At 38.0% G+C, this 25,730-nt stretch overlaps 1 protein-coding gene across 1 annotated transcript; it reads left to right on the top strand.

Moving 5' to 3' along the window:
- Positions 1-4,484: 4,484 nt before the first annotated feature.
- On the top strand, positions 4,485-25,641 carry LOC116119343 (aminoacylase-1-like). The gene is given in 13 exon segments (XM_031405283.1): positions 4,485-4,981; positions 5,068-5,124; positions 5,276-5,379; positions 5,469-5,650; positions 5,730-5,913; positions 8,672-8,785; positions 23,302-23,319; positions 23,716-24,099; positions 24,231-24,493; positions 24,955-24,973; positions 24,976-25,091; positions 25,385-25,414; positions 25,417-25,641. Coding segments are annotated over 13 exon segments (2,193 nt in total).
- Positions 25,642-25,730: the final 89 nt, after the last annotated feature.

Raw genomic sequence — 25,730 nt, 5'->3', positions numbered from 1 at the left:
AGATAAAGCTTTTAAAATTTTTAATTGTAACTTAGTTTTTTAAAATTATTTTTGAATCACAAACCAAACTGGCCCAAATCTCATAAAGAGATTTGAAATACAAAATATATTTTCATATATTTAAAATTTAGAGATAAAACTTTAAAATTTTTAATTGTAACTTAGTTTTTCAAAATTATTTTTGAATTACAAACCAAACTAGCCCAAATCTCATATATAGAGATTTAAACATGAAATCAGTAGAAAACAAACCCTGATAATCTTTTTATTCAATCTCTTAAACTATATAAGACTTAGATAACTCTTAAATTGATCATATTCTAATCTAGAAATCCTACACTCCCCCTCAAGCTGGTGAATAGATATTTATCATTCCTAGCTTGGAAACTAGATTAACAAACAACTGTCTAAGTAGTCCTTTTGTAAGAATATATGTTGTCTGTTGACTTGCAGGCAAGTAGGTAACACATAACAACTCATCTTCTATCTTCTTTTTGATGAAAGGTCTTTCTATTTCAATATGCTTGGTCCTATCATGATGCACTAGATTGTGTGTTATCCCAATCGCAAACTTGTTTTCATAATACAACCTCATAGGCTCTGTACTTTTGATTTCAAGCTCTCCCGAGATTTGAACCTCATAGTAATCTTACCTACAAAGGTTTCAAAGAATAATGTATGATCAGTTATGAATTTTTCAAACCAGGCCTGTGGAGACTGTTTTAGGCCATATAATGATTTCTTAAATTTGCACACTTTTCCGTCATTTCCACTTCCTTCAAACCCTAGTGACATTTCCATGTATACCTCTTTTACAAGTTCACCATTCAAAAAAGCGTTTTTTCACATCTAGTTGTTGTAGAGGCCAGTCTAGATTTGTTGCAAGAGATGAGCACCCTAATAGTATTCAACTTAGCCACCGGAGCAAAGGTCACCTCATAGCCTACTCCATAGTTTGCATAAATCCCCTTGCCGCTAGCCTTGCCTATACCCTTGAACTGTTCCATCTTCCTTATACTTAATAGTAAACACCCACTTGCAGCTCACAGTTGTTTTCCCTCTAGGTAAACTCATTAGCTCCCAAGTCTTGTTTTTTCTCAAGAGCCTCTATGTCCTTTATCATAGTCTTCCTCCAGTTTTCATCCCCTAATGCCTGATGTACCGATGTTGGAACCTTCACAGCTAAGAGATTAGTGGTGAATGCCAAAAAATCACCTACCAACTTATCGTATGCCACATACTTAGCAATAGGATGCAACATATAAGATCTAACACCCTTTCTTAATGCAATAGGTAAATGTAAATCATCATGCCCTGATTTAGACTCATCGAAAGATAGTTCTTCCTTACCTTGTGACTGAATCAATGGTTTCTTCTAGTTGGGATGATTGCTCATGTAGATCATTAGGTTTCCTTCCACTTTGATAGTCAGTTCTTCGAGAATAACATTGGAGACCCGACTGATTTAATCTCTCCAAACTTCCCCCTAGTTTCAATCTTTCCTAAGAGTTTGGTTTACCAAGAGTGGGCTATATAGTTAGAGTAGGACGTAAATTGGTAGGCTGACTACGAGACTGACTCATCCTTATGGGACTAGGCTGACCTATAGGAACCTAACCTGAATTAGGCTAACTAGGAGACTGACTCATTCTTATAGGACTAGGATGACCTATAGGAAACTAGGTGACTTTGAACTTTGACTTGGATTGGGATACTACTGAGACTGACTCAAGTGTGGTTGTAAGGGTAACACTACTTCCCACGAATGGCCTTCACAATCTCTCAAATTCTCCCCTGAAGGGAAGTGGGAAAGAATGGATGTGACTCAAAAAATGCAACATCACTAGAGACATATAATTTTCTCTTTATAGGACAATAACACTAATAGTCTTTCTGTGTGGGAGAATATCCAAGCAAGATACATTTAATGGCCCTAGAGTCTAGCTTTTCTCTATTAGGAGACATAACATGTATAAAAGCAGTACATCCAAACACCTTTAAGGGTAAAGTATTTAGGATCCTACAACTAGGAAAGATCTTTAGCAATGTCTCAAGAGGTGTATGAAAATCAAGAATTCTAATAGGTAATCTATTTATCAAATATGCAGCTATTAAAATTGCATGACTCCAAAAATATTGAGATACATTCATGGTAAACATTAAGACTCTAGCTACCTCTAATAGGTGCCTATTCTTTCTTTCAACTATCCCATTTTGTTGAGGGGTATTAACACAAGAGCTTTGATGTACAATCCCGTGTTGTAACAGGTAGTTTCCTAGGATAGAGTGAAAATATTCCTTACCATTATCAGTTTGCAAAACTTAGATTTTTTCTTGAAATGGAGTTTCAACCATTGAATGAAAGTTTTTGAACAATTGACCTGCTTCAAACTTGTTTTTCATCAAGTATACCCAACATACTCTAGTGTGATCATCAATAAACGTAATGAACCACTTAGACCGTACAATATTTGTAATCTAGATGGCCCCCAAATATCACTATGAATGATTAAAAAAGCCTAGAACTCTTATATTTATGAGCTAGATAGATAGACTTGGTGTATTTTGCAAGTTGACAAGTTTCACACTTAAAAGAAAATAAACTTTTATTTCTGAATAACAATGGGTACATTTTTAGTAAATAAGGAAAGCTAAGGTGTCCTAGTCTACTCTTATATCAGCCTATTGTGTTTCAAAAACTACTCCACTACCTATGGTTTAAATGTGACTACTTCATATATGTCATAATTTCATCAGAGTATCAGTAACTCCAAAGTTTAAAGTTAAAAAAATAAACGTCATGGATTTTCAACTAGCACGACCCCTAGAGATACTGTCATATATCATTTATGTATGATTTGGAAAAATTATTCAAAATTACATATTAAACAATTATGATTCTGGTGCCCAAGTAATAGTTTGACCTATTGCAAGGCTACTCTCCAAATATATTCTCAACTGAAGAGCATGATTCTATATTAAGAGTTCAAAAGATCTCCATAAATTGCCCAACTTGATAAACAACATTTTAACAACCTTGACTTAAGCCATTTGTCTGGTTTCAACTTCCATCAGCTGTAAAAAAAGAATAAAGAAAGAAATGTTTGCATTGCAGATGAAAAATATCAATTGATTAAATAAAGCTGCATCGTATACTACTAAAAGCAACAATTTTCAAAAAAAGAAGAAAAAATTAGGAAAAAACCAGTTTAGAAACATTCAAATTCAAATTTTGTCCATAAATCAATCTAGTATAATTAAAAGCAAGTAATGTAAAAGAATTATACCTCTGAAGCTGTCCCACTAAATCTTTTACTGTAGCATCTCCTAGAGATAGACCTAGCTTCGTTGGAATGTCCCAAATCAATTTCCATAGCTATATAACCTTGCCAGGCTTCCAACGTTAACCCGCTACACAGACAAAAAGCAAGTTATATGGAAAAAATACAAAGATGAATCATAAATCAATCATATTGAACTATACATGATAAGAAAGAGAAAATGATGAATTGGCCAAACTAGATCTTAACCAGGCTCTCCCAAACACCTAGAGCTGCAACCAAATTTAGCTCCAAATGAGCCCAATAAGCATACAAATGCAGCAAACCATCTGTATTCTTCATCTGCTAAGTTAAGTAATCTGATGCATGCTGAAAGGAAGAAACTACACAGTTAAGTATTCAAGTATATATAATACATCCAATCATACAGAACCTGCAATTTTGATATTGTTCACATAGACATTTGAGGTCCTAGTCGTGTCAGTTCAACTTTGGGTTTCTATTATTTTATTACTTTTATAGATGACTGTTCTCATTATACTTAGGTATTTTTAATGAAAACTCGTTCTGAGTTTTTTTCTACCTTTCAAAATTTTTGTGCTGAGATTCATTATCAATTTGGTGTTTCTATTAAGATTTTGCATAGTGATAATGCTAGGGAATATCTATATTCTTCCTTTACTAAGTATATGTCTTCTTAGGGTATTATTCACCAGACCTCATGTGCCTATACTCCTCAGCAGAATGGGGTCACCGGACACAAAATCTTCATCTTATTGAAACAGTGCATACCTTACTTATACATCATCATGTTCCTCTTCGATTTTGGGGGAATGTAGTTCTCACCGCCTGTTACTTGATTAACCGTATGCCTTCTTCTATCTTACAACATAAGATTCCTCACTTCATTCTGTTTCCTAGTAAAGACCATAACTAATACATTTACGGGTGTTTGGTTGCATTTGCTTTGTTCACGATCACACTCCAGGCAAAGACAAATTACAACCTAAATCTGTTAAGTGTATCTTCTTAGGATATTCTTGTCTCCAGAAAGGTTACCGTTGCTATGACCCAGCCACCAACAAATATTTTGTTTCTGCAGATGTAACTTTCTTTGAGACATCTCCATACTTTTCTGAAAACACCGTCAATAGCAATCTTATCCTTGCCACCTTACCTATCTCCATCCTTCCTTCCTCGTCGATGGATCGTCCTCCTCTCCAAGTTTATTCTCGTCATCCTCGTCCTCCTACTAATCCCAATGGTACTTTCCTTCTTGATACAGGTACCTCAATCAATCCCGATGACCCATCTCCTATTCCTCCATCGCCTGCTCCGGTCATGTCTCCTGTAGACGAAGTAACTTCTCCACTTGTCCTTCGCAAAGGTATTCGATCTTCTCGAAACCCACATCCTATTTATAATTTTCTTAGTTATGATTGTTTATCTCCATTTTATTATGCCTTTATTTCAAACTTGTCTTCTATCCCTATACCCAACACTGTTAGCGAGACAATGGCACATCTAGGGTGGAGAGCTACCATGACTGAGGAGATGACTGCTCTTGATCATAATGGTACTTGGAAGTTGGTTTCCTTACTGCCAGGCAAGACTGTTGTTGGGTGTCATTGGGTTTACACTGTTAAGATTGGTCCTGATGACAAAGTTGATCAGCCGAAGGCTCGCCTTGTTGCAAAGGGGTACACTTAGATCTATGGGCTTCACTATAGTGATACCTTCTCTTCTGTTGCTAAGATTACTTCGGTACACCTCCTTATCTTTTTAGCAGCCATGTATCAATGGCCTCTTCATCAGTTGGATATCAAAAGTGCCTTCTTGCATGGTAACTTACCGAGGAAATGTATATGGAGCAACCACCAGTGTTTGTCGCTCAAGGGGAGTCAGGATTGGTGTGTCGTCTATGTCGATCTTTATATGGTCTAAAGTAGTCACCTATAGCATGGTTTGAATGGTTCAGTTCTATGATTCAACAGTTTGGGATGTCGTGAAGTACAACTAATCATTCATTATTTTTTCGCCTTTGATCATGGTAAATTTATATACTTGGTTGTCTATGTTGATGACATTGTCATAACAGGTAATGACCAAGATAGGATTTCTCAACTGAAGCAACATCTGTTTAGCCTTTTCAAACCAAGGACTTGGGGAAGATAAAGTATTTTCTAGGGATTGAGGTAGCACAGTCTAAGGCTGGTGTTGCTATATCACAAAGGAAGTATGCCTTGGACATTCTTGAGGAGACATGTATGTTAGACTGTAAGCCTGTAGATTCTCTTATGGATCCCAATGTCAAACTTGTTCCTGGACAAGGGGAGCCATTAGAAGACCCTGGAAGGTATCAAAAATTGGTTGGTAAGCTGAATTATCTCATGATCACCAGATCAGATATCTCTTTTTATAGTTAGTGTGGTTAGCCAATTTCTCCAGGCCCCATGTAGTGGCCATTGGGACGCAACAGTTCACCTTCTCAAGTATATTAAAGGAGCTCTAAGACAAGGCTTGCTATATGAAAATAGGGGTCATTCTCAAATTGTTGGGCATTCTGATGCTGATTGGGTAGGGTCTCCATTAGATAGACGATCTATTTCTGGATACCGTATCATGATTGGAGGTAATCTAATATCTTGGAAGAGTAAAAAGCAAGATGTAGTAGCTAGATCAAGTGTAGAGGTAGAATATCAGGCTATGGCTCTCGCGACTTGTGAGCTCATCTGGTTGAAACAACTTCTTCAAGAATTTGGGTGTAGTGAAGTGAAGCAAATGAAACTAATATGCGACAATCAAGCTGCTCTGCATATTGCCTCAAATCCAGTCTTTCATGAAAGAACAAAACATATAGAGGTTGATTGTCATTTTATCCAATAGAAGATTGAATCCGGATGTATTGTCACGAGTTTTGTCAACTTAAATGACCAGTGATGCGACTAAATCAACCTTAGCAAGTGCACTAGTCATGTTCAAATAATAAAGTGATGAGTTTGAGTATCGTCCCACAGAGATCAAAGTGAATATTTGTAATTACTTAAAACTACTTACACGTTATTTGAGAAAATGAAATCTTAGAGTGTAAAAGTAACGGATTAAAAATAACTAAATTAAACAAATAAACAATGTGAAGAACTTTGCAGTATTAATGAAGTTAGGGTACATATTTCCCCCTAATTGTGCTTGACAACTACTCTTAGTACCCGTTTGTGCTATGAATTGGTAGGATTCTTCTAAGGCCAATTATCCTTATTCAGGCATATTATTCAACTTAATACAGATCCCTATTCGGTTACTCTGAAATTAAGAAGCATAAATTCATCAATCCCTTACGACTAATTCGCCTTATTCGATTATGAATTAGATGGACCACAAATTAATCCTAGAATCTCTATTTGATTACTTCTAGTTCTAATATGCTGTGCAATGTTATTCCAATAAAACAATTATGACTATGAATTAAGCAATAAACCCTAACTTCTCTTTTCGAAACATCATTAAGGTAATTGAATCAATCCAACATTCATAAAGCATTAAACCTAAACTCTTGCACAAATTCATGAACAGAAATTGGTATTAAGAATAAAAATTGTTCAAATTAGGGTTTCATCCTCCCCTAACAAAAGAGATTTACTCCATCCTAAGAACAAAGAAATAAATAGAGAAGAAGAAAAACATATTTAGACTTGAAAAGAAATAAAAATCAACTATAATAGACTTTGCCCCCTGCAAAACCTTATTACTAAACCTTATGGCTCCCGGACTCATCCTTATTGCATATACCTCCGCCTTATTTGGCACTTCCCTGCATCCTAAGCCCGTCACCAAGGCATACTCCATCATCCCAAACTATAGTGGCTTTCCGTCCATCACGAACCACATTTCATTTTTTTTGTTGCATTTTTACTGAGTGCATCAACATGTAATGCACTCCCTGCCCCCAAAATGCCTTTTTCCAATTTGTTCCGATTCTTAAAAACTGACCGAAACAAGTGCGATCGAAATCTCTTTCACCATGCCTCATTCCAGCTACAATGGCCCTTATTCTGTCAAACACCTCCCAACTCGACCTCACCATCACCCTTGTAGGGAAGTAGGGTATCTTCTCACTTATAGGCTCCAACTCGTAGTCTCTACAGTTTACAGTCTACACAATCTACACAATCGATATAAACAAAATATCAGCAACAAAAATAAACCAAAACAACTAATAAACAAAATATCAGCAACAAAAAATTACCACTGTAGTCGTTTAAGTGATTTCGGATCGCTTAAGAGATCTTGACTCTGCCTCGTGGAAGATCGCTTAAGCAATTTGAAATCGCTTAAGCGACCAAGAGTAAACTGAGAATCTCTTAAGCGATACAAAAGATCGCTTATTATATCTGTGATTCTGCCTCGACAAGATTGCTTAAGCAATCTGAAATCTCTTAAGCGACCAAGAGTAAACACTCATGATCGCTTAAGCGATCTGATTTTGCCCAAATCTAAGATTGCTTAAGCGATCCTTTGTATCGCTTAAGCGATCATGAGTGCAATCATGAGTAAAACAAAATAATCGCTTAAGCGACAGTACAAGCAATATTCCCAAACAACGTACCTTTTCTTCGCCGGCCTCCTCTTCGTTGCTTGAATCCTCGGACGACTCCTCTTGGTCTGAATTCTCGCCGATATCCTCCTCCTAGCTTGAATTCTTGCCTAACTCCCCGTCTTCAAAACCGTTTGCCGGTTCTTCCCTCTGTTCTTATGCTGCCAATGTCTCCTCTGCGTGTGGACCACCTTCACTGGTCAGATGATCCACTAGAGCAGCCATTGAACTGCTTGCGTCACCGGAATCTAGGATTCGAAGTGGCGTTGGGTTTTCCTCCTCATTGTGAGTGTCAACCATGGTTTTGGATTGAATTTGGTGTCAAAGTTTGCAGTTTCGATCGGAAATGTGGACTGTATCGCCGGAAATCGCACAGATTCCATTTAGGGTTACGGAAATTGATTTTAGGGTTCAACAAATCGATCGGAAATCGTGACTATATCGCTGGAAATCGCGACTATATTCGATTTCGGGTTCAAGAAATTGATTTAGGGTGCAAATTTGCAGGTGTTCGATAGGAAAAAATCGCATCTCCCTTTGGTTCAAGATATCGCTTTTTGCCCTAATGAATTTCGATTGAGTGAGGTTAATAGTGGGGCTTGTTTTGAGAAATTTCAAATTTTAAAAACTTTCATTATTTATGATTCGGCCCACATATGTTTTAATATTTTCATTTTAACCCCTTTTACGTGTTTAATTAATCCTAACTATGCCATGTCATCTTCTCTAAATTAAAAAAAATGAAAAATAGTTTCAAGGCCATTTTCTTAAATCGAAACTTGGGATGGTCGGGCAGCCAAATTTTCTCCTTCATCGGCTATTATCTCAAGATTCCAAGAATATCTCCAAATCAACACCTCTCAACCATCTCCTGACTACAAGAAAGCCACCGCCTTCCTCCAGGGGGCATGTTATTAAAAGGCCATCTCAAGTTTAAATTTAATTCAAAGGCTATGAAGTTTTAAAGTGTTAACTAAATAGCCTTATTATTGATTAAGGGTAATTAAACTTGATTAGTGCTTAATTAGGATTAATGAAGTATTATGTAATCTTTTAAAACGTATGCTATATTCCCAAAAACCTGAAATTCTTGTAAACAAACCCAAACACCTTCTTCTTCCTCCCGCCATTAACGCATCTCTACCTTGGTTGCTGTTTCTTCTTAGCTTCGTCTACATCTTCTTCTTCATCTACGTCTTCTTCTTCCTCATTCCTCTACATCTTCTTCTTCCTCATTCCTCTATATCTTCTTGTTCCTTCGCCATTAACACTTTCTTCTTCCTCCACCATTAACATCTTCTCCGCCAAAGATCCCCCTCCTCCTCCTCCTGACATTTCATCTGAGTATGTGTATCTCCTCTTTACATTTTATATTTAGATTTACAAAGATTTAATAATGGATGGGGTTTGAGTTATGATTTTGATTTAGTTGTTTAGGTTGTGTTTGATGTAATGCAAGTTGAAAGGAGTGAAATTTTTTGAATATTTTCTTGCATTGTGAGTAGCTAGGGGTGATAGCACCGATTGTAGGTGGAGATGGCTAAAAATGTGTTTTGGATATGATGGATCACTTAAGCGATCTGATATATTGCGTAAGCGATCTGGTATAAGTCTGGTATATGGTACAAGATCGTTTAAGCGATTTGGTATATGACAGAAGATCGCTTAAGCAATCTGGTATAAGTCTAGTATATGGCAGCAGATCACTTAAGCGATCAGATATATGACAGCAGATCGCTTAAGTGATTAGATATATGACAGCAGATCGCTTAAGCGATCATGCTTATTTGTACTGGATCGCTTAAGCAATGCAGTAAGCGATATACTTCGATGAGAAATTACATTCCATAATGTTTATTTAATATTTAGTCTTTTTTTATTAATTATTTATTATTATTAATTATTTTTTTCATTTCAATAGAATGTGAAAAGAACACTTCGGTCTTTGTCAATCAGCACTGTACATAAAACTGAAAAATCTATTGTTATTCTATTATTTTTGTTAGTTCTTGGCAAGAAAGCAATAAAAAAAAAATATAATATTGATATAAAATTGAACTCTGCAACCATCTGCTCTGCACTCTATAGACCAAGGCTAAATAGACCGGATCGCTTAAGCGGTTAAGGGTAATTTACTTCAATATTTCTCTTCCATGTTTATGGACATATGTTTAATATAGCTGTAAAAAAACTAATTTAATTAAAATATAATAACGGTCATCGTCCACTGAACAAACTGTACACCTGATATGTTTAATATAGACGTAAACATTCTACATCATATATGTTTAATATAGCTATAAAATAACTAATTTAATTAAAATATAATAACGGCCATGGTCCACTGAACGAATTGCACACCTGATATGTTTAATATAGATGTAAATATTCTATACTATATATGTTTAATATAGCCGTAAAAGAACTAATTTAATTAAAATATAATAATAGTTATGGTCCACTGAATGAATCGTACACCTTATATGTTTAAGATAGCTTTAATCACTTAACCAATCTAGTGAAATACAATAAAAAGAATCCAAATGCACTGGATCGCTTAAGAGATTTCATTTCCCGCTTAAGCGATCCTGTGTATTTAGACTTAGTCGGTTAAGAGATCTGGTTGTATTTATGTTATGGCTTAAGCGATTTGACGCTTTTACACTTGGTCGCTTAAGCGATCATAGATCGTTTAAGTGATCACGAACAAGACAGAATCAATAAGTGTCCAGACGTATGATCGCTTAAGTGATTTATTCTATCGCTTAAGCGATCCTTTGCTTTTAACCTTGGCTGTTTAAGCGATTATAGCGATCATGTCCGAGGTAGAATAAACTTCTGCCTAGATGCATAATTGCTTAAGCGATTAAGTGTATCGCTTAAGCGATTCTTCGCTTTTACTATTGGTTGCTTAAGCGATCATGAGCAAGACGATAAATAAGTGTCCACACGCAGGATCGCTTAAGTATCGCTTAAGCGATTCTTCGCTTTTACTGTTGGTCGCTTAAGCAATCTATCGCTTAAGCGATCATGAACAAGACAATAAATAAGTGCCCAGACGCATGATCGCTTAAGCGATCCTTTGCTTTTAACGTTGGTCGCTTTAAGTGATTTATCACTTAAGTGATCATGTCCGAGGCAGAATCAACTTCTGCCCAGATGCACGATCGTTTAAGTGATCTAGATATCGTTTAAGTGATTCTTCGCTTTTACTGTTGGTCGCTTAAGCAATCTTCGATCGCTTAGGCAATCTACGATCGCTTAAGCAATCACGAACAAGACAATCAATAAGTGCCCAGACGCATGATCACTTAAGCGATTTATTATATCGCTTAAGCGATCCTTTGCTTTTAACCTTGGTCGCTTAAGCGATCATGTCCGAGGCAAAATTAACTTGTGCTCAGATGCATGATCGCTTAAGCGATTTAGGTATCGCTTAAGCGATTCTTTGCTTTTACTCTTGGTCGCTTAAGCGATTTTAGATCACTTAAGCGATCATGTCCGACGCTTGGAATTTGCATCGGCATCCTCCTCTTCAGTTTCAATTTCAACTCTTGCCCTCTCTTGTTCTGCCAGTAAAAAGTCTTCCGTTGACGCCTTCTCCTCTCCCGGTGGAGCAACTTCGATCATCGGAAGTTACTCCACCACAACTTCTTCTTCTCCATTTTTGGTAGACCTAGTGGTGCCCACAATTTGGGGAGTAAATGGGTTTTTTTTTTCTGTTTCTTTAAGGATCTCAGCCATTATAACTTAATCAGGAATGACAAGGAATGACAAAAATGCAAAGAGTAAAGAAATTGAGAAATTGTAGAAAATTGGAAGAACAAACGAGAGAGAGAAAGGTGTTTGAATCCTGTTGTGAGAAAGAGAAGCTGAGACAAATGCGTTTTGCCTTTCAAATTTTAAATCAACTTCTCTTTATTATACTCTAACCCATAAATGTTTAAATGTTTTCACCCTAATCTTTTTTTCTGTTTTAATTACAAACGTCATATTTTTTAACCCAAAAGAAATCAAAAAGATTTTCATGGCTATTTTGTTAAATAGAAACTTGGGATGGCCCGGCAACTAAATTTTCTCTTCCTCCCGTCACAAGCCCAATCCCTCTCTTTAGAATCCCAGACCTTCGAACTCGCTAAAAACAAACCGATCATTCTTCTCAAATGGCCCGGCTCCAACCCTCACCTACCCTCCATCATCCTCTACTCACACACCGACGTCATTTCGTCTGAGCCGGAAAAATGGTCCTACCACCCTTTCAGGGCCCACCCGGATTTGGAGGGAAATATCTTCGCCAAAAGGTCCCAGGACATGAAGTGCGTTGGGATGCAATACTTAAAGGCGATTTGGAAGTTGAAGGCAGGAGGCTTTCAGCCTGTTCAAACTGTTTACTTGGTTTTGCTGCTGATGAAGGGGGGAGTTTATTAAAAAGACATTTGAAGTTTACATTTAATTAAAAGGCTATCAAGTTTTAAAATGTTAACTAAATAGCCATATTATTGATTAAGGGTAATTAAGTGTAATAGGAGTATGTAATCTTTTCAAAATTATCTAAATTTCCACAAACCCGAAATTGTTGCAAATAAACCCAAAAACCTTCTTCTTCCTCCCGCCATTAACGCATCTCACCTCTGTATCTTCTCTTCTTCTTGGCTTCGTCAACATCTTCTTCTTCCTCTGCCTTTTCTTCTTCCTCCTTCCTGTCATCTTTCTTCCTATTCCTCTATATTTCTTGTTCCTCCGCCATTAACACTTTCTCCTTCCTCCACCATTAACATCTTCTCCGACAAAGATCCCCCTCTTCTCCTCTGACATTTGTTTAAGTATGTGTATCTCCTTTTTACATTTTATATTTAGATTTACAAAGATTTAATAATGGATGGGGTTTGGGTTATGATTTTGATTTAGTTGTTTAGGTTGTTGGGTTATGTCTGATGTAATGCAAGTTGAAAGGAGTGAAATTTGTTGAAAATTTGTTCTGGTATTTATTCTGGGTATGATGTCGATTGTAGGTGGAGATGACTGAAATGTGTTGGACGAGGGATCGCTTAAGCGATCTGGTGTATCGCTTAAGCGATCTGGTAGGTCTGGGATGCAGCACATAGTCGTTAAGCGATGGTATGTGGCATAAGATCGCTTAAGTGATCTGGTTAAAGTCTATTGTATGGGAGCAGATCGCTTAAGCGATCAGTAAATGGCATAAGATCGCTTAAGCGATCATGGTATTATATGGATTGTTAAGCGATCAAGTGTATCGCTTAGCGATCCAGTATAAATAACCATGATCGTTCAAGAGATACATCAGACCAAATATGCGAATGTGCAGATTCTTTTTAAAATATTTGAACCCTTAGTACAACATTTAAGAATTGTTTTCTTGCATTATAGGTAGTTGGCTTATTATACATGGGAAAAGTTGTTTGGGTGTTGAATTTTGGTGAGTGGGTGGAGGAAGAAAGTAGTGGAAGTGGATTGGGAAGAGCAAAGAAGTATACCAATTGCTGTGAGCACAGAGGTTAGTTTTGATGAGTTGATTGATGAAATAATTAGAAGAGGTAATTGAGTAGGTAATTGAGTTGCTCGCATAGTGATATAGTTGTGAAGTATGTTTTAAGCAGAGCTCCTGAAAATTATAAGGTACCTTGCTGTTATAAGTCGGATGAAAGTGTGAACTTATTTTGATTGATATGGCGATAGGTTCGAGGCCGATTTAAGGGTTTCTTATGTAGAAAAACCGTTGGAGTTGGTTCCAAGGAAGGGGATAACGAGGATGTAGGCGGAGATTTGCCTGGTTTTAATTTGAACTACGAGGCCATTTATTTGTTAGCTGAAAAATCAAGAGTAGACGGTGAATTGGGTGGTGAGGAGGACAATATAGAAGAGGTTGGTGATGGGGGGTAGAATGAAAATGTTAGGAGAAGACCCATAGATGTTCCCACAGATGTAGAGATTCCTTTAATACAAATTATGCAGAAGGTGTAGATTGTGAGGAAGAGAACACTATGGTCGTTTTGCAGGTTTCAAGGGGGCAATTGGAGGTAGTAGTGGATCAGCTCATGTCTTTAAGGATGGATCGGACTTGCGCATAGGGTATTATTTGACAACAAAAGAGGAAGTGGAGGAAGTTAAAACTTGTTGCTGTGAAAGGTAATTTGAGTTCATCCAAAAAGTCAAATTCATTGGCGTGACGGTTGCAGTTGACCGAAAGTGCAAGTGGCAGGTTTATGTTTAGAAGGTGGCGAGTCGGAAAAGTTTATTCTTAGCACATATACCCGTGAGCACACATGTGGTTTGGGACATATTCAGGTGAGCATCGACAAGCGTCCACTGATGTTATTGGACAATTTGTCAAAGGTCGGTTCGTCAAAGGGAAAGGTCTATCTCCTAAAGACATTCAAAGACTTGTGCGCACAGAGTTGGGATGTGTGTAGTTACGGAAATGCTGGAAAGGTAGACAACATGACAAGATTTTGTGAGGGGCAAGCCGGAGCACGGGTACGCAGTATTAGAAGCGTACCGTTATATGCTTGAGTTGACAAACAAGGTAGCAAGACGGCTTTGAAGTGGGACAGGAATATGATGTTTAAATATTTTTTTTTGTTTATGGTGCTGTATAAGGGGTTTTGTAAACATGAGAAAGGTGTTGGCTATTGATGGTTGCTTTCTGATGGGAAAGTATGGAGGTACATTATTGGTGGCCACTGCAAAGGATAGCGAGAATCACGCATATCCTGTTGCATGGTGTGTAGTTGACTCTAAGAATGACGAGTCATGGACTTGGTTTTTTCAGCAATTACGTACAATAGTGCCTGACAGTGACGAGTTATGCATAATATCCGATAGGCACAAGTCTATAAAGAAGGGGATTGCCACTATTTACCGTCAAGCACATCATGGATTCTATATGAGGCACCTTGGTGAGAACATAAAACAAAAGTTTAACTGTGCTAGCCTCCTTCAGACATACTACATGGCAGCAAAAGCTTATCAGGTTGATGAGTTTGAGGAGCACTTCCAGCAAATCTGAATCAAGGATGATAGAGTTGCTGAGTATCTTGAGCATGATATTGGTTTCGAGCAATGGAGTAGAGCTTATTTTCTTGGAAGAAGGTTTGATGTCATGACCACGAACATAGCCGAGTCCATAAATTCGAAGTTGTTAATAGAAAGAGAGTTTCCAATAGTTGCACTTTTTGATGCAATCCAGAGGACATTGTCACGGTGGTTCCATGAGCGTCGTATGAAGTCAGATAATTTTACTACAACCCTTGTTCCGTCAGTTGAAAAATAATTGCGAGAACATATGGAACTGTCAAATGCACTGTTTGCCTATCCTCTTAATGCTCAAGAGTTCACTATGCGCGGCTATGGTGCGGATGTCGTAGTTAACCTTGTTAGAAAAACTTGCAGCTATAAAGTGCTTAACATTCAACGTTTACCTTGTCCTCATGCACTAGCAGCACTGAAACACCAACGGAAGCCGGATTTTGGTACAAGAATTTACATGGAACTTTATTCCCCTCTCTATATGACAGATAACTACATGCTAGCTTATTCAGAAACGATATATCCGGTGCCTCCAGAAGAGCAGTGGGTAGTGCCGCTAGAGATGGCTGACATTATCATCCAGCCGCTGTTCAAGAAGACACCAAAGGGGAGAAAAAGAGTTAAGCGTATTCCATCAACCTTTGAGGTTCCCCGGAAGATGAATAAGTGCTCAATTTGCAAGCAACCTGGCCACAAGAGAAGCAGTTGCCAGAAGGAATCACATGCAGATCCAGATAATTAGGTTCGAAGAAGGATGAAATTCAAGGATTTGCGAAGGCCAACCGTTGATGAGTTATTATTTTCAATTATTGATGTTTTAAATTTTATTGTTACCTTTAATAAATCATTCTTTGCATTTAGTATTCTTATTACATGGTCTAAATATTTGTTGGTGATTTTAGTTCGGAATTAGGTTATCAAATTAAGGAGAAAGTATGGAATTAATATGTGTTGATAATCTTAGTTTGTCAAAATTTAGGAGAAAAGATGGAAAAGTATGTATTGCCCACGATCGCTTAAGCGACAAAGGGTTGTTCATATAGGATCGCTTAAGGGATATCACTCATCGCTTAAGCGATCATGCGCCTTAAAACAGACTATTTTGCCCATAACATGAATGCTTAAGCGATCTACGATCGCTTAATCGACCAAGCAAGTAAGGGAGGAATCGCTTAAGCGATATCATTGATCGCTTAAGTGATCAAAGGTCGCTTAATCGACCAGTCGAAAAATCGAGGAATGGCTTAAGCGATATCACAGATCGCTTAAGTGATCATGCACCTGGGCAGATATTGAATCTACCCATCACATGATCGCTTAAGCGATCAAATCACTTAATTGACCAAGCGAAAAAGAGCGGAATCGCTTAAGTAATTATGAAGGATCGCTTAACCGATCATGCACCATAAAACAGATTGAATGTGCCCATCACATGATTGCTTAAGCGATATAAGATCGCTTAATCAACCAAGCGAAAAAGAGAGGAATCTCTTAAGCGATCAGGCACCTTAAAACAAATTTTGAATCTGCCCATCAAATGATCGCTTAATCTACCAAGCGAAATAGAGAGAAATCGCTTAAGCGGTATCACGGATCTCTTAAGTGGTCATGCACCTTAAAACTGATTTTTTGTGCAAATGATTTTGCACAGTTACGACTCCGTACATAAAATTGTTAGTTGTTGGCAATTGATTGATATAGACATAAACAGTGTACACCATATATGTTTGATATAGATGTAAAAGAATTATATGTTTAATTAAAATAGAATAATAGTCATGTTCCACAGAACAAATCGTACACCCTAAAGGCATTTTATTGCTCAAACTCTTAACATCTTAATGTTCCAAGAAAAGAAGAACAATTTTTGTTCACTAAGCTTGCATGGTTACCTAGTTCTCTTCAATCCTATATATTTGTTCCGAGACGGCCACATTCTATACCATATATGTTTGATATAGACATACAAGGACTATATATTTAATAAAAATCTAATAACGGTCATGGTTCATTGATCAAATCGTCAAACCAAAGATGTTAAGAGTTCGAGCAATAAAATGGATTTAGGGTTGAGATATGGATAAAGAAGAAGACGGTTTTTTGCTTGTGCAGATGGTTTTACAGAGTTACAGTTGTCTTCCATGACCGTTATTATATTTTTATTAAACATTTAGTTCTTGTACGTCTATATCAAACATCCCGCTAGTGTAGAATGTGGCCGTCTTGGAACAAATATATAAGGTGTACGATTCGTTCAGTGGAACATGACCATTATTATATTTTAATTAAACATTTAGTTCTTTTACATATATATCAAACATATATGGTGTAGAATGTGGCCATCTATATTAAATATATAGGGTTGAAGAGAACTAGGTAACCATGCAAGTTCTCAAAACAAATATTGTTCTTCTTTTCTCGGAACATAATGATGTTAAAACTTCGAGCAATAAAATGGCTTTAGGGTTGAGCGATATCATATATAGTGAACATATCTTATTCTGGTGTAGAATGTTTACGTCTATATCAAACATAAGCACGATTAAGCGATATCATAAATAGTGAACATATCTTATCATTCTTTCTTCATAACATAAAGGGTGCGTTTGGTTGAATATTTGTATCCATATTTCCAAAATGTTTGTTTGTTAAATTATTTAGTAAATAATACCTTATATTTCTAATTACTTTGAGGCCCCTTAAGTTTCTTAATAATCAAATACCCCCAAGAGTAATTTTAAAATTTAACAAATACACCCCCACAATCTCACCGTCGAAAAAGGCCATATCGACGCCGGCATCCTACCAGAAAAATCAGTTACGATGCAGACTGCTGACATCGACAACAGATCTGGCCTCAAAATACCAGATCTATGGCAGATCTGGCCATCGATATGTTATTTTGAGGCCAGATGTGGCCGTCATTTTGGCCTTTCCTTTTTCGGTGAGATCCAGCATGGATCTCATGGAAAAAAGTCACATCCCATATGTTTGTAGGCCTATTGTCACACATCCCAGCGACTCTTGGTTGCTTACGCGATTCAAGATCGCTTAAGCGATCTCTTACTGGGCAGATTCAAATATGCCCAGATCTATGATCGCTTAAGTGATGAATCGCTTTAACTTTTGGTCGCTTAAGTGATTTATGATCGCTTAAGCGATCTCTTACTAGGCAAAATCAAATCTGCCCAAATCTATGATCGTTTAAGCGATCCCCTGGGATCGCTTAAGCGATGATTCACTTTAACTTTTGGTTGCTTAAACGATTAAAGATCGCTTAAGCGATATATTCCGAGGCAGAATCAAATCTGCCCAGATCTATGATCGCTTAAACGATCCTACAGAATCGCTTAAGTGATGAATTGTTTTACTCTTGGTCGCTTAATCAATCTTTGATCGCTTAAGCGATCTCTTCCGAGGCATCTGCCCAGATGAAGAATCGCTTAAGCGATCCATTGTATCTCTTAAGCGATTCTTCACTTTCAAGCTTGGTCGCTTAAGCGATCATTTGGGGGAAAAATCTTGGTTGCTTAAGAGATATATGTGGTCGCTCATATATTGCTTAAAGCGATCATGAGAAAAAGAGAAGAATCCTACATTTCTCCTGAATTATGTAATGATCTGTCTTTATAAAGGTAATTTTGAAATAACTATGATTATGATATATTTCGACCTCAATCATTGTCCTTGCAAATCTGAAAAGAATAAGCAGCAAAATGAAGTCATTTATATCAATCTAATCCATCACAAATCAAAATGTAAGAGGCATCAATGTAATTGAAAGTTTAAACTTAAAATCATTCATAATTGTGCCAAAACAGAATAAATCCTAAGCCACTTTGAGAAGTTTTCGATTTCGGTATAATCACTTCTGAGATCATTGTTTGGTACCATGCCTTGCTAACAGCCTTGATTGTAGATGCCGCCACTTTGAGAAGTTTTCAAATTCGGTATAATCACTGTCTGAGATCATTGTTTGGTACCATGCCTTGCCAATAGCCTTGATTGCAGATGCCTCCTCCTAGCCACCAGCCTTGATTGCAGATGCCTTGCCGGTAGCCTACTTTGATAGCCCAAGCCAATTTCAGAAGTTCCCTCTCATTGTTTGCCAGCAACCTGCAAAATTTTCTCTCTTCACGAACCCAAGTTATGGAGTGCAAGATTGAGAAGTTCACTGAGTCTGTCTATTTTGGTAAAGCTCTATATAAGCATGACACTTGCAGCATCAGCACCACAACCCAAGTACAAACATGAACATCACATAAACTACAAAATTTAAAGTCAAAGTTCCAAGCCTTTTGATTGGGTTGTGGTAACTCAAAACGGATCCATTTCCCCAAAGAAGCACTCAACAGCCCAGTGCTCCCGAAAGATGGTCATTGTTTCGTCATTCAATCCATCCATCGGGGTGTTGGTCATGTCGAACTGAATAAATTTTAGGGCATATGCCCCACAATCAGCCCTGCAATAGGAAGAACACATTAGCTTTAGAATCAACTTATAGAACAATTGTATTATGTAAGTTAATTTTATACAAAATTTACCTTGATTCATTTGTTGGGATGGGAACGCGCTTGACTGGCCACTTTCCCGTCAATGCTTCATCACCGAGGTGGTCAAACATCCCGCTATCGTATAGCAGCCATGGGAACAACACGGACAGTGGCTCCAACTCAGCCTCCAACTGCCTGTCTCGACAAATTGTTGGGTTACAGTAAAGGATCTTCAGCAAACTTTCCTCTAAGAGCGCGACAACTGCTATCCAGTGCATTTCCTTGACCAGGATGATGCAGTAGACACTTTTAACCTTTGCCCAACTATGGCCATATTTGGGCCTGTCCCCTATTACATTCTGCATTATCTTGTCTTCAAACCTAAAATCATTAGGGATGTAGTCCAAGTCTTCTGTGCCCGATCGTTTTCGTTTGGCTCCTTTTGCTATAAATGCACTAATGGCCTTTTTCAATAAATTACGATATGTCGATACCAGCGTTCGGCCAAAGGCCACATCGGTGATGGCACAATCGAGATACAGTAGATCATCATTAGTGGTTTGTCGCAGCCTCATCAGTGTCAATACCTCATCGATGTGCTACATCAAATAAAAACAACAATATAAGTATACAATACCTCATGGAAAAGATAAGCAAAAATAAGGACAATTAAGCGAAAATAACTCGCTGAGTCATGAAGCCACTTGCCCATCTTCAAAATCTCTCCAAACCATTCCCGAGAATAATCCCCAGTCTTTCACTTTACAAGGGCATCACTTCCGGATTCATTGTAATAGGCATAGAAGGGTTTTTTCTTTTCCTCCTCTATTGGTCTATACAAATCGATAGTGGACTCCATTTTTGCTTGCCCGCTTCCTTCCTCTTCCTTCATTTCTACATCCCCACTTCCTTCGCCTCCCGCCTCAACCTCCTCCATTATAATTGTCCCACTTCCTCCAACAACCTCCTTAACCTCGTCATTTTTGGCTTCTTCCTCACTTTGTTTCTTTGTTTTCCTCTTAATTCCATGTGTTAGTACGATGTAAGGCGATTTCACAAACCTGCTCTATCGGCTCTCTCTTTTCAGCCCAGGTTGCACTTCAACCGCCTTCAATACTCCACCAACTTCCTCCTCCACCCTAACAACTTTCTCTCCCGCCTTATCCACTTTCTCTTCCACCCTTTTCAACTCCTCTTCCATCCTATCAAACTCTCCATAAACAGCTGTTGTAAAACTATCAAACAAAGTGTTAATGAGGTCAACCACCTCACTCTTCTGACCCGCACGCCTCAGCAAAGTGGTACTTGTTGTACCGGTTTGTTGAGGCATACGAACCTCTTCCTCCCTCCCCTTCTCTTCCCTCCCTTCCTCCTCCCTCCCGCCGATTGCTGTTTCATCCTCCTCGGCGTCAACCACATTCTCAAGCAGTGGCCATGCAATTGCTCTCACATGTGTGACCCCTTGTAGCTCCCGCGCCAGGTAGTCCATCCCTTCATCCATTTCATCCTCCAGTGCTAGGAAAGATGTGACATAGTCCTGTTGCGCTTCACCCCCAGTAGCAGTGAGGAAGGGATGGACAACCTCGTGCAATAAGAAAAAAAATCAATCAGATTTAAGCGACATTTTAAAGCAAGTGCATATTCAAAAGCTTAATCCTTTAATCTTACCCGAGCTGATTGAATTTGAATCTCTATTTGCTCATAATCCCAATGGGTACACTTTTGGTCCTACCACCGCAACATCCTAGGAAATGTCTGTTGCACAACCGAATAAGACCTAATCTTCCCCCTTGCCTTATCCAGGACAGGGATGGCCTCATACATCCAAGCCTACATTGTAAAAAAACAGTCCATATCATAATTCAAACACATATATTAAAAAAAATATAACAAAAAGCTATTAATATTTACCTGCATTGCCCATGGGAAGCCAAACAAATTGTACGTGGCCTTTCTACCCTTCTTCGTCCATTGGGAGTGCTTTGACGTCAGGTCTTTTGCTTGCAGGGACTCCATGGTTTGCTTAAATGATAGTTGTCCCCATGGATAAGTATTAAAGAAATTCAAGTTGCTTACAAACATCACCCAATCAATATCAATGGCTTTTGTTGAGTCACCAGCCATTAGGATTGAATGTAAGAACAATACCAAGCACAGTTTGAACGTCTCTGAATCGTTAAACCCACCATTTATTAACCTTCCGTCTAATTCCTGTGCCTTAATAGACGTGTTCCTCGCCAAAACCTTGCTAGCCAACCTTTTGGCTGTCGGACTGTCTTTTATTCCTCTTGCCTCAACCTCACCTGGCAATTCCCCACATCGTAAGCCAGTCACCAACCCATATTCCATCATCCCGAGGCTTTCCATCCACCAAGAACCACATTTCATACTTTTTTTTGTTTTTTATTGAGTGCAGCAACATATAATGCACTCCCGACCCCCAGAATGTCTTTTTCCATTTTGTGTCCATATCCCAAAATTGATTGAAACAAGTCTCTTTGAATCTCCTTTCACCATTCCTCAGTGTTTGTAAAGTCCCCATTATTCTCGTTAAAACATCCCAACTTGACCTCACTGTCACTTACACAGGGAAGTATGGTACCGTATCGCTTACACATTCCAACCCATACTCTCTAAAGTTTATGCTCTGGAAAATTTGCACAATCAATATAAACAGAATATCACCAAAAAAATTTAACCAAATAAAATATAAACAAAATACGCTCCAGAAGAATCGCTTAAGCGATGGGCAGATGATTCTGCCTCGTGCAAGATCGCTTAAGCGATCTGAAATCACTTAAGCGACCAAGAGTAAACGTGAAGAATCGCTTAAGCGATATATAAGATCACTTAACCAATTCGTCGCTTTTACTCTTGGTCGCTTAAGCGATTTCAGATCTCTTAAGCGATCTTACACGAGGCAAAATCAACATTTGCCTAGATCTTACATCGCGTAAGCGATACAAAGTATTGCTTAAGCGATTCATCGCTTTTACTCTATAATCGCTTAAGCGACCCATAGTAAAGGGATGAATGACTTTTACTCTGGGTCGCTTAAGTGATTACAGATCGCTTAAGAGATCTTCTACGAGCTAGAATCATCTGCCAGTATAAGATCACTTAAGCGATACTTTGTATCTCTTAAGCGATTCAACTCTTTCACTCTTAAGCGATCTGCAATCGCTTAAGCGACCAAGAGTAAAAGTGATTAATCCTTTTACTCTGGGTTGCTTAAGCGATTACAGATCGCTTAAGAGATCTACGAGGCCGAATCATCTACCAGTTCTAAGATCGCTTAAGCGATACATAGTATCGCTTAAACGAGTCAACTCTTTTACTCTTAAGCAATTCAACTCTTTTACTCTTAAGCGATTACAGATCGCTTAAGAGATCTTCTACGAGGCAGAATCAACATCTGCTAGACCTAAGATCGCTTAAGCGATCCTAAATTACTTAAGCCACAAAGAGTAAAAGCCATCAATCTCTTAAGTGATAGATAAGATCGCTTAGGCGATCTTAGTTCTTGTCAGATGTTCAGTATGCTTCGGACATTATCGCTTAAACGATAGTACAGATACCTTTTCATCAGCGACCTCCTCCTCCTCCTCCGCGGCCTCCTCCTCCTCGTCCTCGCCTGAACTCTCGTCGGACTCCTCTTCCTTGCCTGAATTCTGGCCGGCCTCCTCTTCCTCACCAGAACCATTTTGCTCCTGTTCTCTCTCTTGTTCTGCCACTGTCATCTCCGCTGCTGGAACACCTTCACTGATCGGAACATCCACCGGAGCAGCCATTGAACTACTTGCGCCGCCGAACTCTACAATTCAATGAGGCGTTGGGTTTTCTTCGTCATTGTGAATGTCAACCATTGTTTTAAGAAAGGAAGAAGCTTTAGGATTGAATTTGGGTTTGAAAGTTTGTAGGAATGTGGACATTATCGCCAGAAATTGCGCAGAATGCATTTATGGTTGAGAATTTGTAGGAATGTGGACTGTTATCACCGGAAATTACGCAGAATGCATTTATAGTTTGAAGAATCGATTTTTGCCTCAGTCAGTTTCGATTAAGTGATTTGAATGGCTGGGGCTCTTTTTCAAATTTCAAATTTTAAAAACTTTCATTAATTATGGTTGTTTCCTTATACGTTTTAATCTTTTCATTTTAACCCCTTTTATGTGTTTAATTAATCCTAACTATGCCACGTCATCTTCTCTAAATTAAAAAAAATTAAAAAACAGTTTCAAGGCTATTTTGTTAAATGCAAACTTTGGATGGCCTGGGAGTTAAATTTCCTCCTCTTTAGAATCCCAGACCTTCGAACTCGCTAAAAAGAAACCTATCATTCTTCTCAAATGGCCCGGCTCCAACCCTTACCTACCCTCCATCATCCTCTACTCACACACCAATGTCGTTCCGTCTGAGCTGAAAAAATGGTCCTACCACCCCTTCAGGGCCCACCTGGATTCGAAGGGAAATATCTTCGCCAGAGGGTCCCAGGACATGAAGTGCGTTGGGATGCAATACTTAGAGGTGATTCGAAAGTTGAAGGCAGGTGGCTTTCAGCCTGTTCTAACTGTTTACTTGGCTTTTGCTGTTGATGAAAAGATTGGAGGTCATGATGGAGTTGAGAAGTTTGCAGAGTCTGACATCTTCGAAAACTTGAATGTTGGTATTGTCCTTAATGAAGGTTAAAAAAAAAAATAAATAAATAAAAATGAATGTTTATGTTGGTATCAATGTTTTCCTTATTTAAAAACTTTTAAGTTTTGCTTTTGTATTAGTAATTTCTTTAAAAAAAAAATTTACTTTGGAATTCAGGTCTTCCATTTCCCAATGAAAATTACAAGGCATTTTATGCAGAGAAGGGACCTTGGTGGCTGGCTATTAAGGCTAAGGGGGCTCCAGGCCATGGCGCAAAGCTGTATGATAACAGTGCGATGGAGAATTTGTTTAAGAGCATTGAGAGTGTGAGGAGGTTTAGAGCTTCACAGTTTGATTTGGTGAAGGCTGGGTTGAAGGGTGAAGGGGAGGTCATTTCGGTTAACATTGTATTTCTTAAAGCTGGCAACCCATCACCTACTGTGAGTTCTTTTACTATTTGGAATGTGGTTTTAGATTAATTAGTATTGCTTTTGTTACTTATTATATAGTATAATGAATAATTTAAGAAACTAATTATGCTCTACTTTGGATTTTGAGAGTTTTATTTGATGTATTCGTAACTTTTCTATAATCGCAACACCCACTTTATGAGTTTCTTTGCTAATGGAAATTTTAAGCCTGTGATAATATACATTTTTGTCTACCTATTGTAAATGGAGATATAAATGTCAGGCATAAAACAAATATGGTGTATTCCTCAAGATACAATGCATAATAGTCTTCAACAATTGCTATTGTTCTCAACATACAATGACAAAAAAAAAAAAAAAAAAAAAAGGGAATGATCATTTATATTTTCCACAAGAATCTAAGCATCAAATATTAAAATGATATGCTGTTAGCTTCTGAAATGAATATCCTTTTTCTTTCTATCTACCAGGGTTTTGTCATGAATTTGCAACATCTGAAGCAGAAGCAAGTCTTGATATTCGGGTCCCTCCTACTGTAGATGTAGAAGTGTTGGAAAGACGAATTGCTGAAGAATGGGCACCTGCTTCATGCAATATGACATTTGAAGTACTGATAATTCTTTAAGACTCTTACCTATTCATATCATTTCAGTAGTGCAAGAAAGAATGCTTGCCTTTGTCTTTGCTATCTGTGATGATCTCTGCATGAGAAGTTTTCAACAAAATGATGCTTCCCTTTTGAATATTTAGTATTAGTATATGAAGTCTCCCTATTACATAAAGGATAAGTGTGCATTTTCTATTGGTCACTGAATAGAGAAAGCTATTTGGTTCAACTATTACAGATGTTCTATGCTTTGTCAAATGACTTGAAGTTTTATCTTATACTTGCTTTGACAGTTCAAGCAGAAAGGTTCTATACACAACAAGTTTGGAAACCCCTGCTAACAGCGACCGATAGTTCAAACCCATGGTGGAGCCTTTGGGAGGATGCTGTTAAATGCTAATGGAAAACTTGTAAGCCTGATATCTTTCCCGCCTCCACAGATGCTCGCTACTTCCGCAACCAAGGCCTGCCAGCGATTGGCTTCTCTCCCATAGCAAACACCCTGGTTCTGCTTCATGACCATAATGATGAATGGCTATCCTTGTTTTGACTTTCTGTTGCATAGTTTCTATGTGTTTGTCTATGGGTTTCACTCATAAAAATGAAAAACCTTGTTTAAATTGGGATCTTGTGCTTGTG

This window comes from Pistacia vera, unplaced genomic scaffold, assembly GCF_008641045.1.
Source record: "Pistacia vera cultivar Batoury unplaced genomic scaffold, PisVer_v2 Contig880, whole genome shotgun sequence".
Lineage (NCBI taxonomy): Eukaryota > Viridiplantae > Streptophyta > Magnoliopsida > Sapindales > Anacardiaceae > Pistacia > Pistacia vera.
This window is presented reverse-complemented; position numbering and strand designations above follow the sequence as displayed.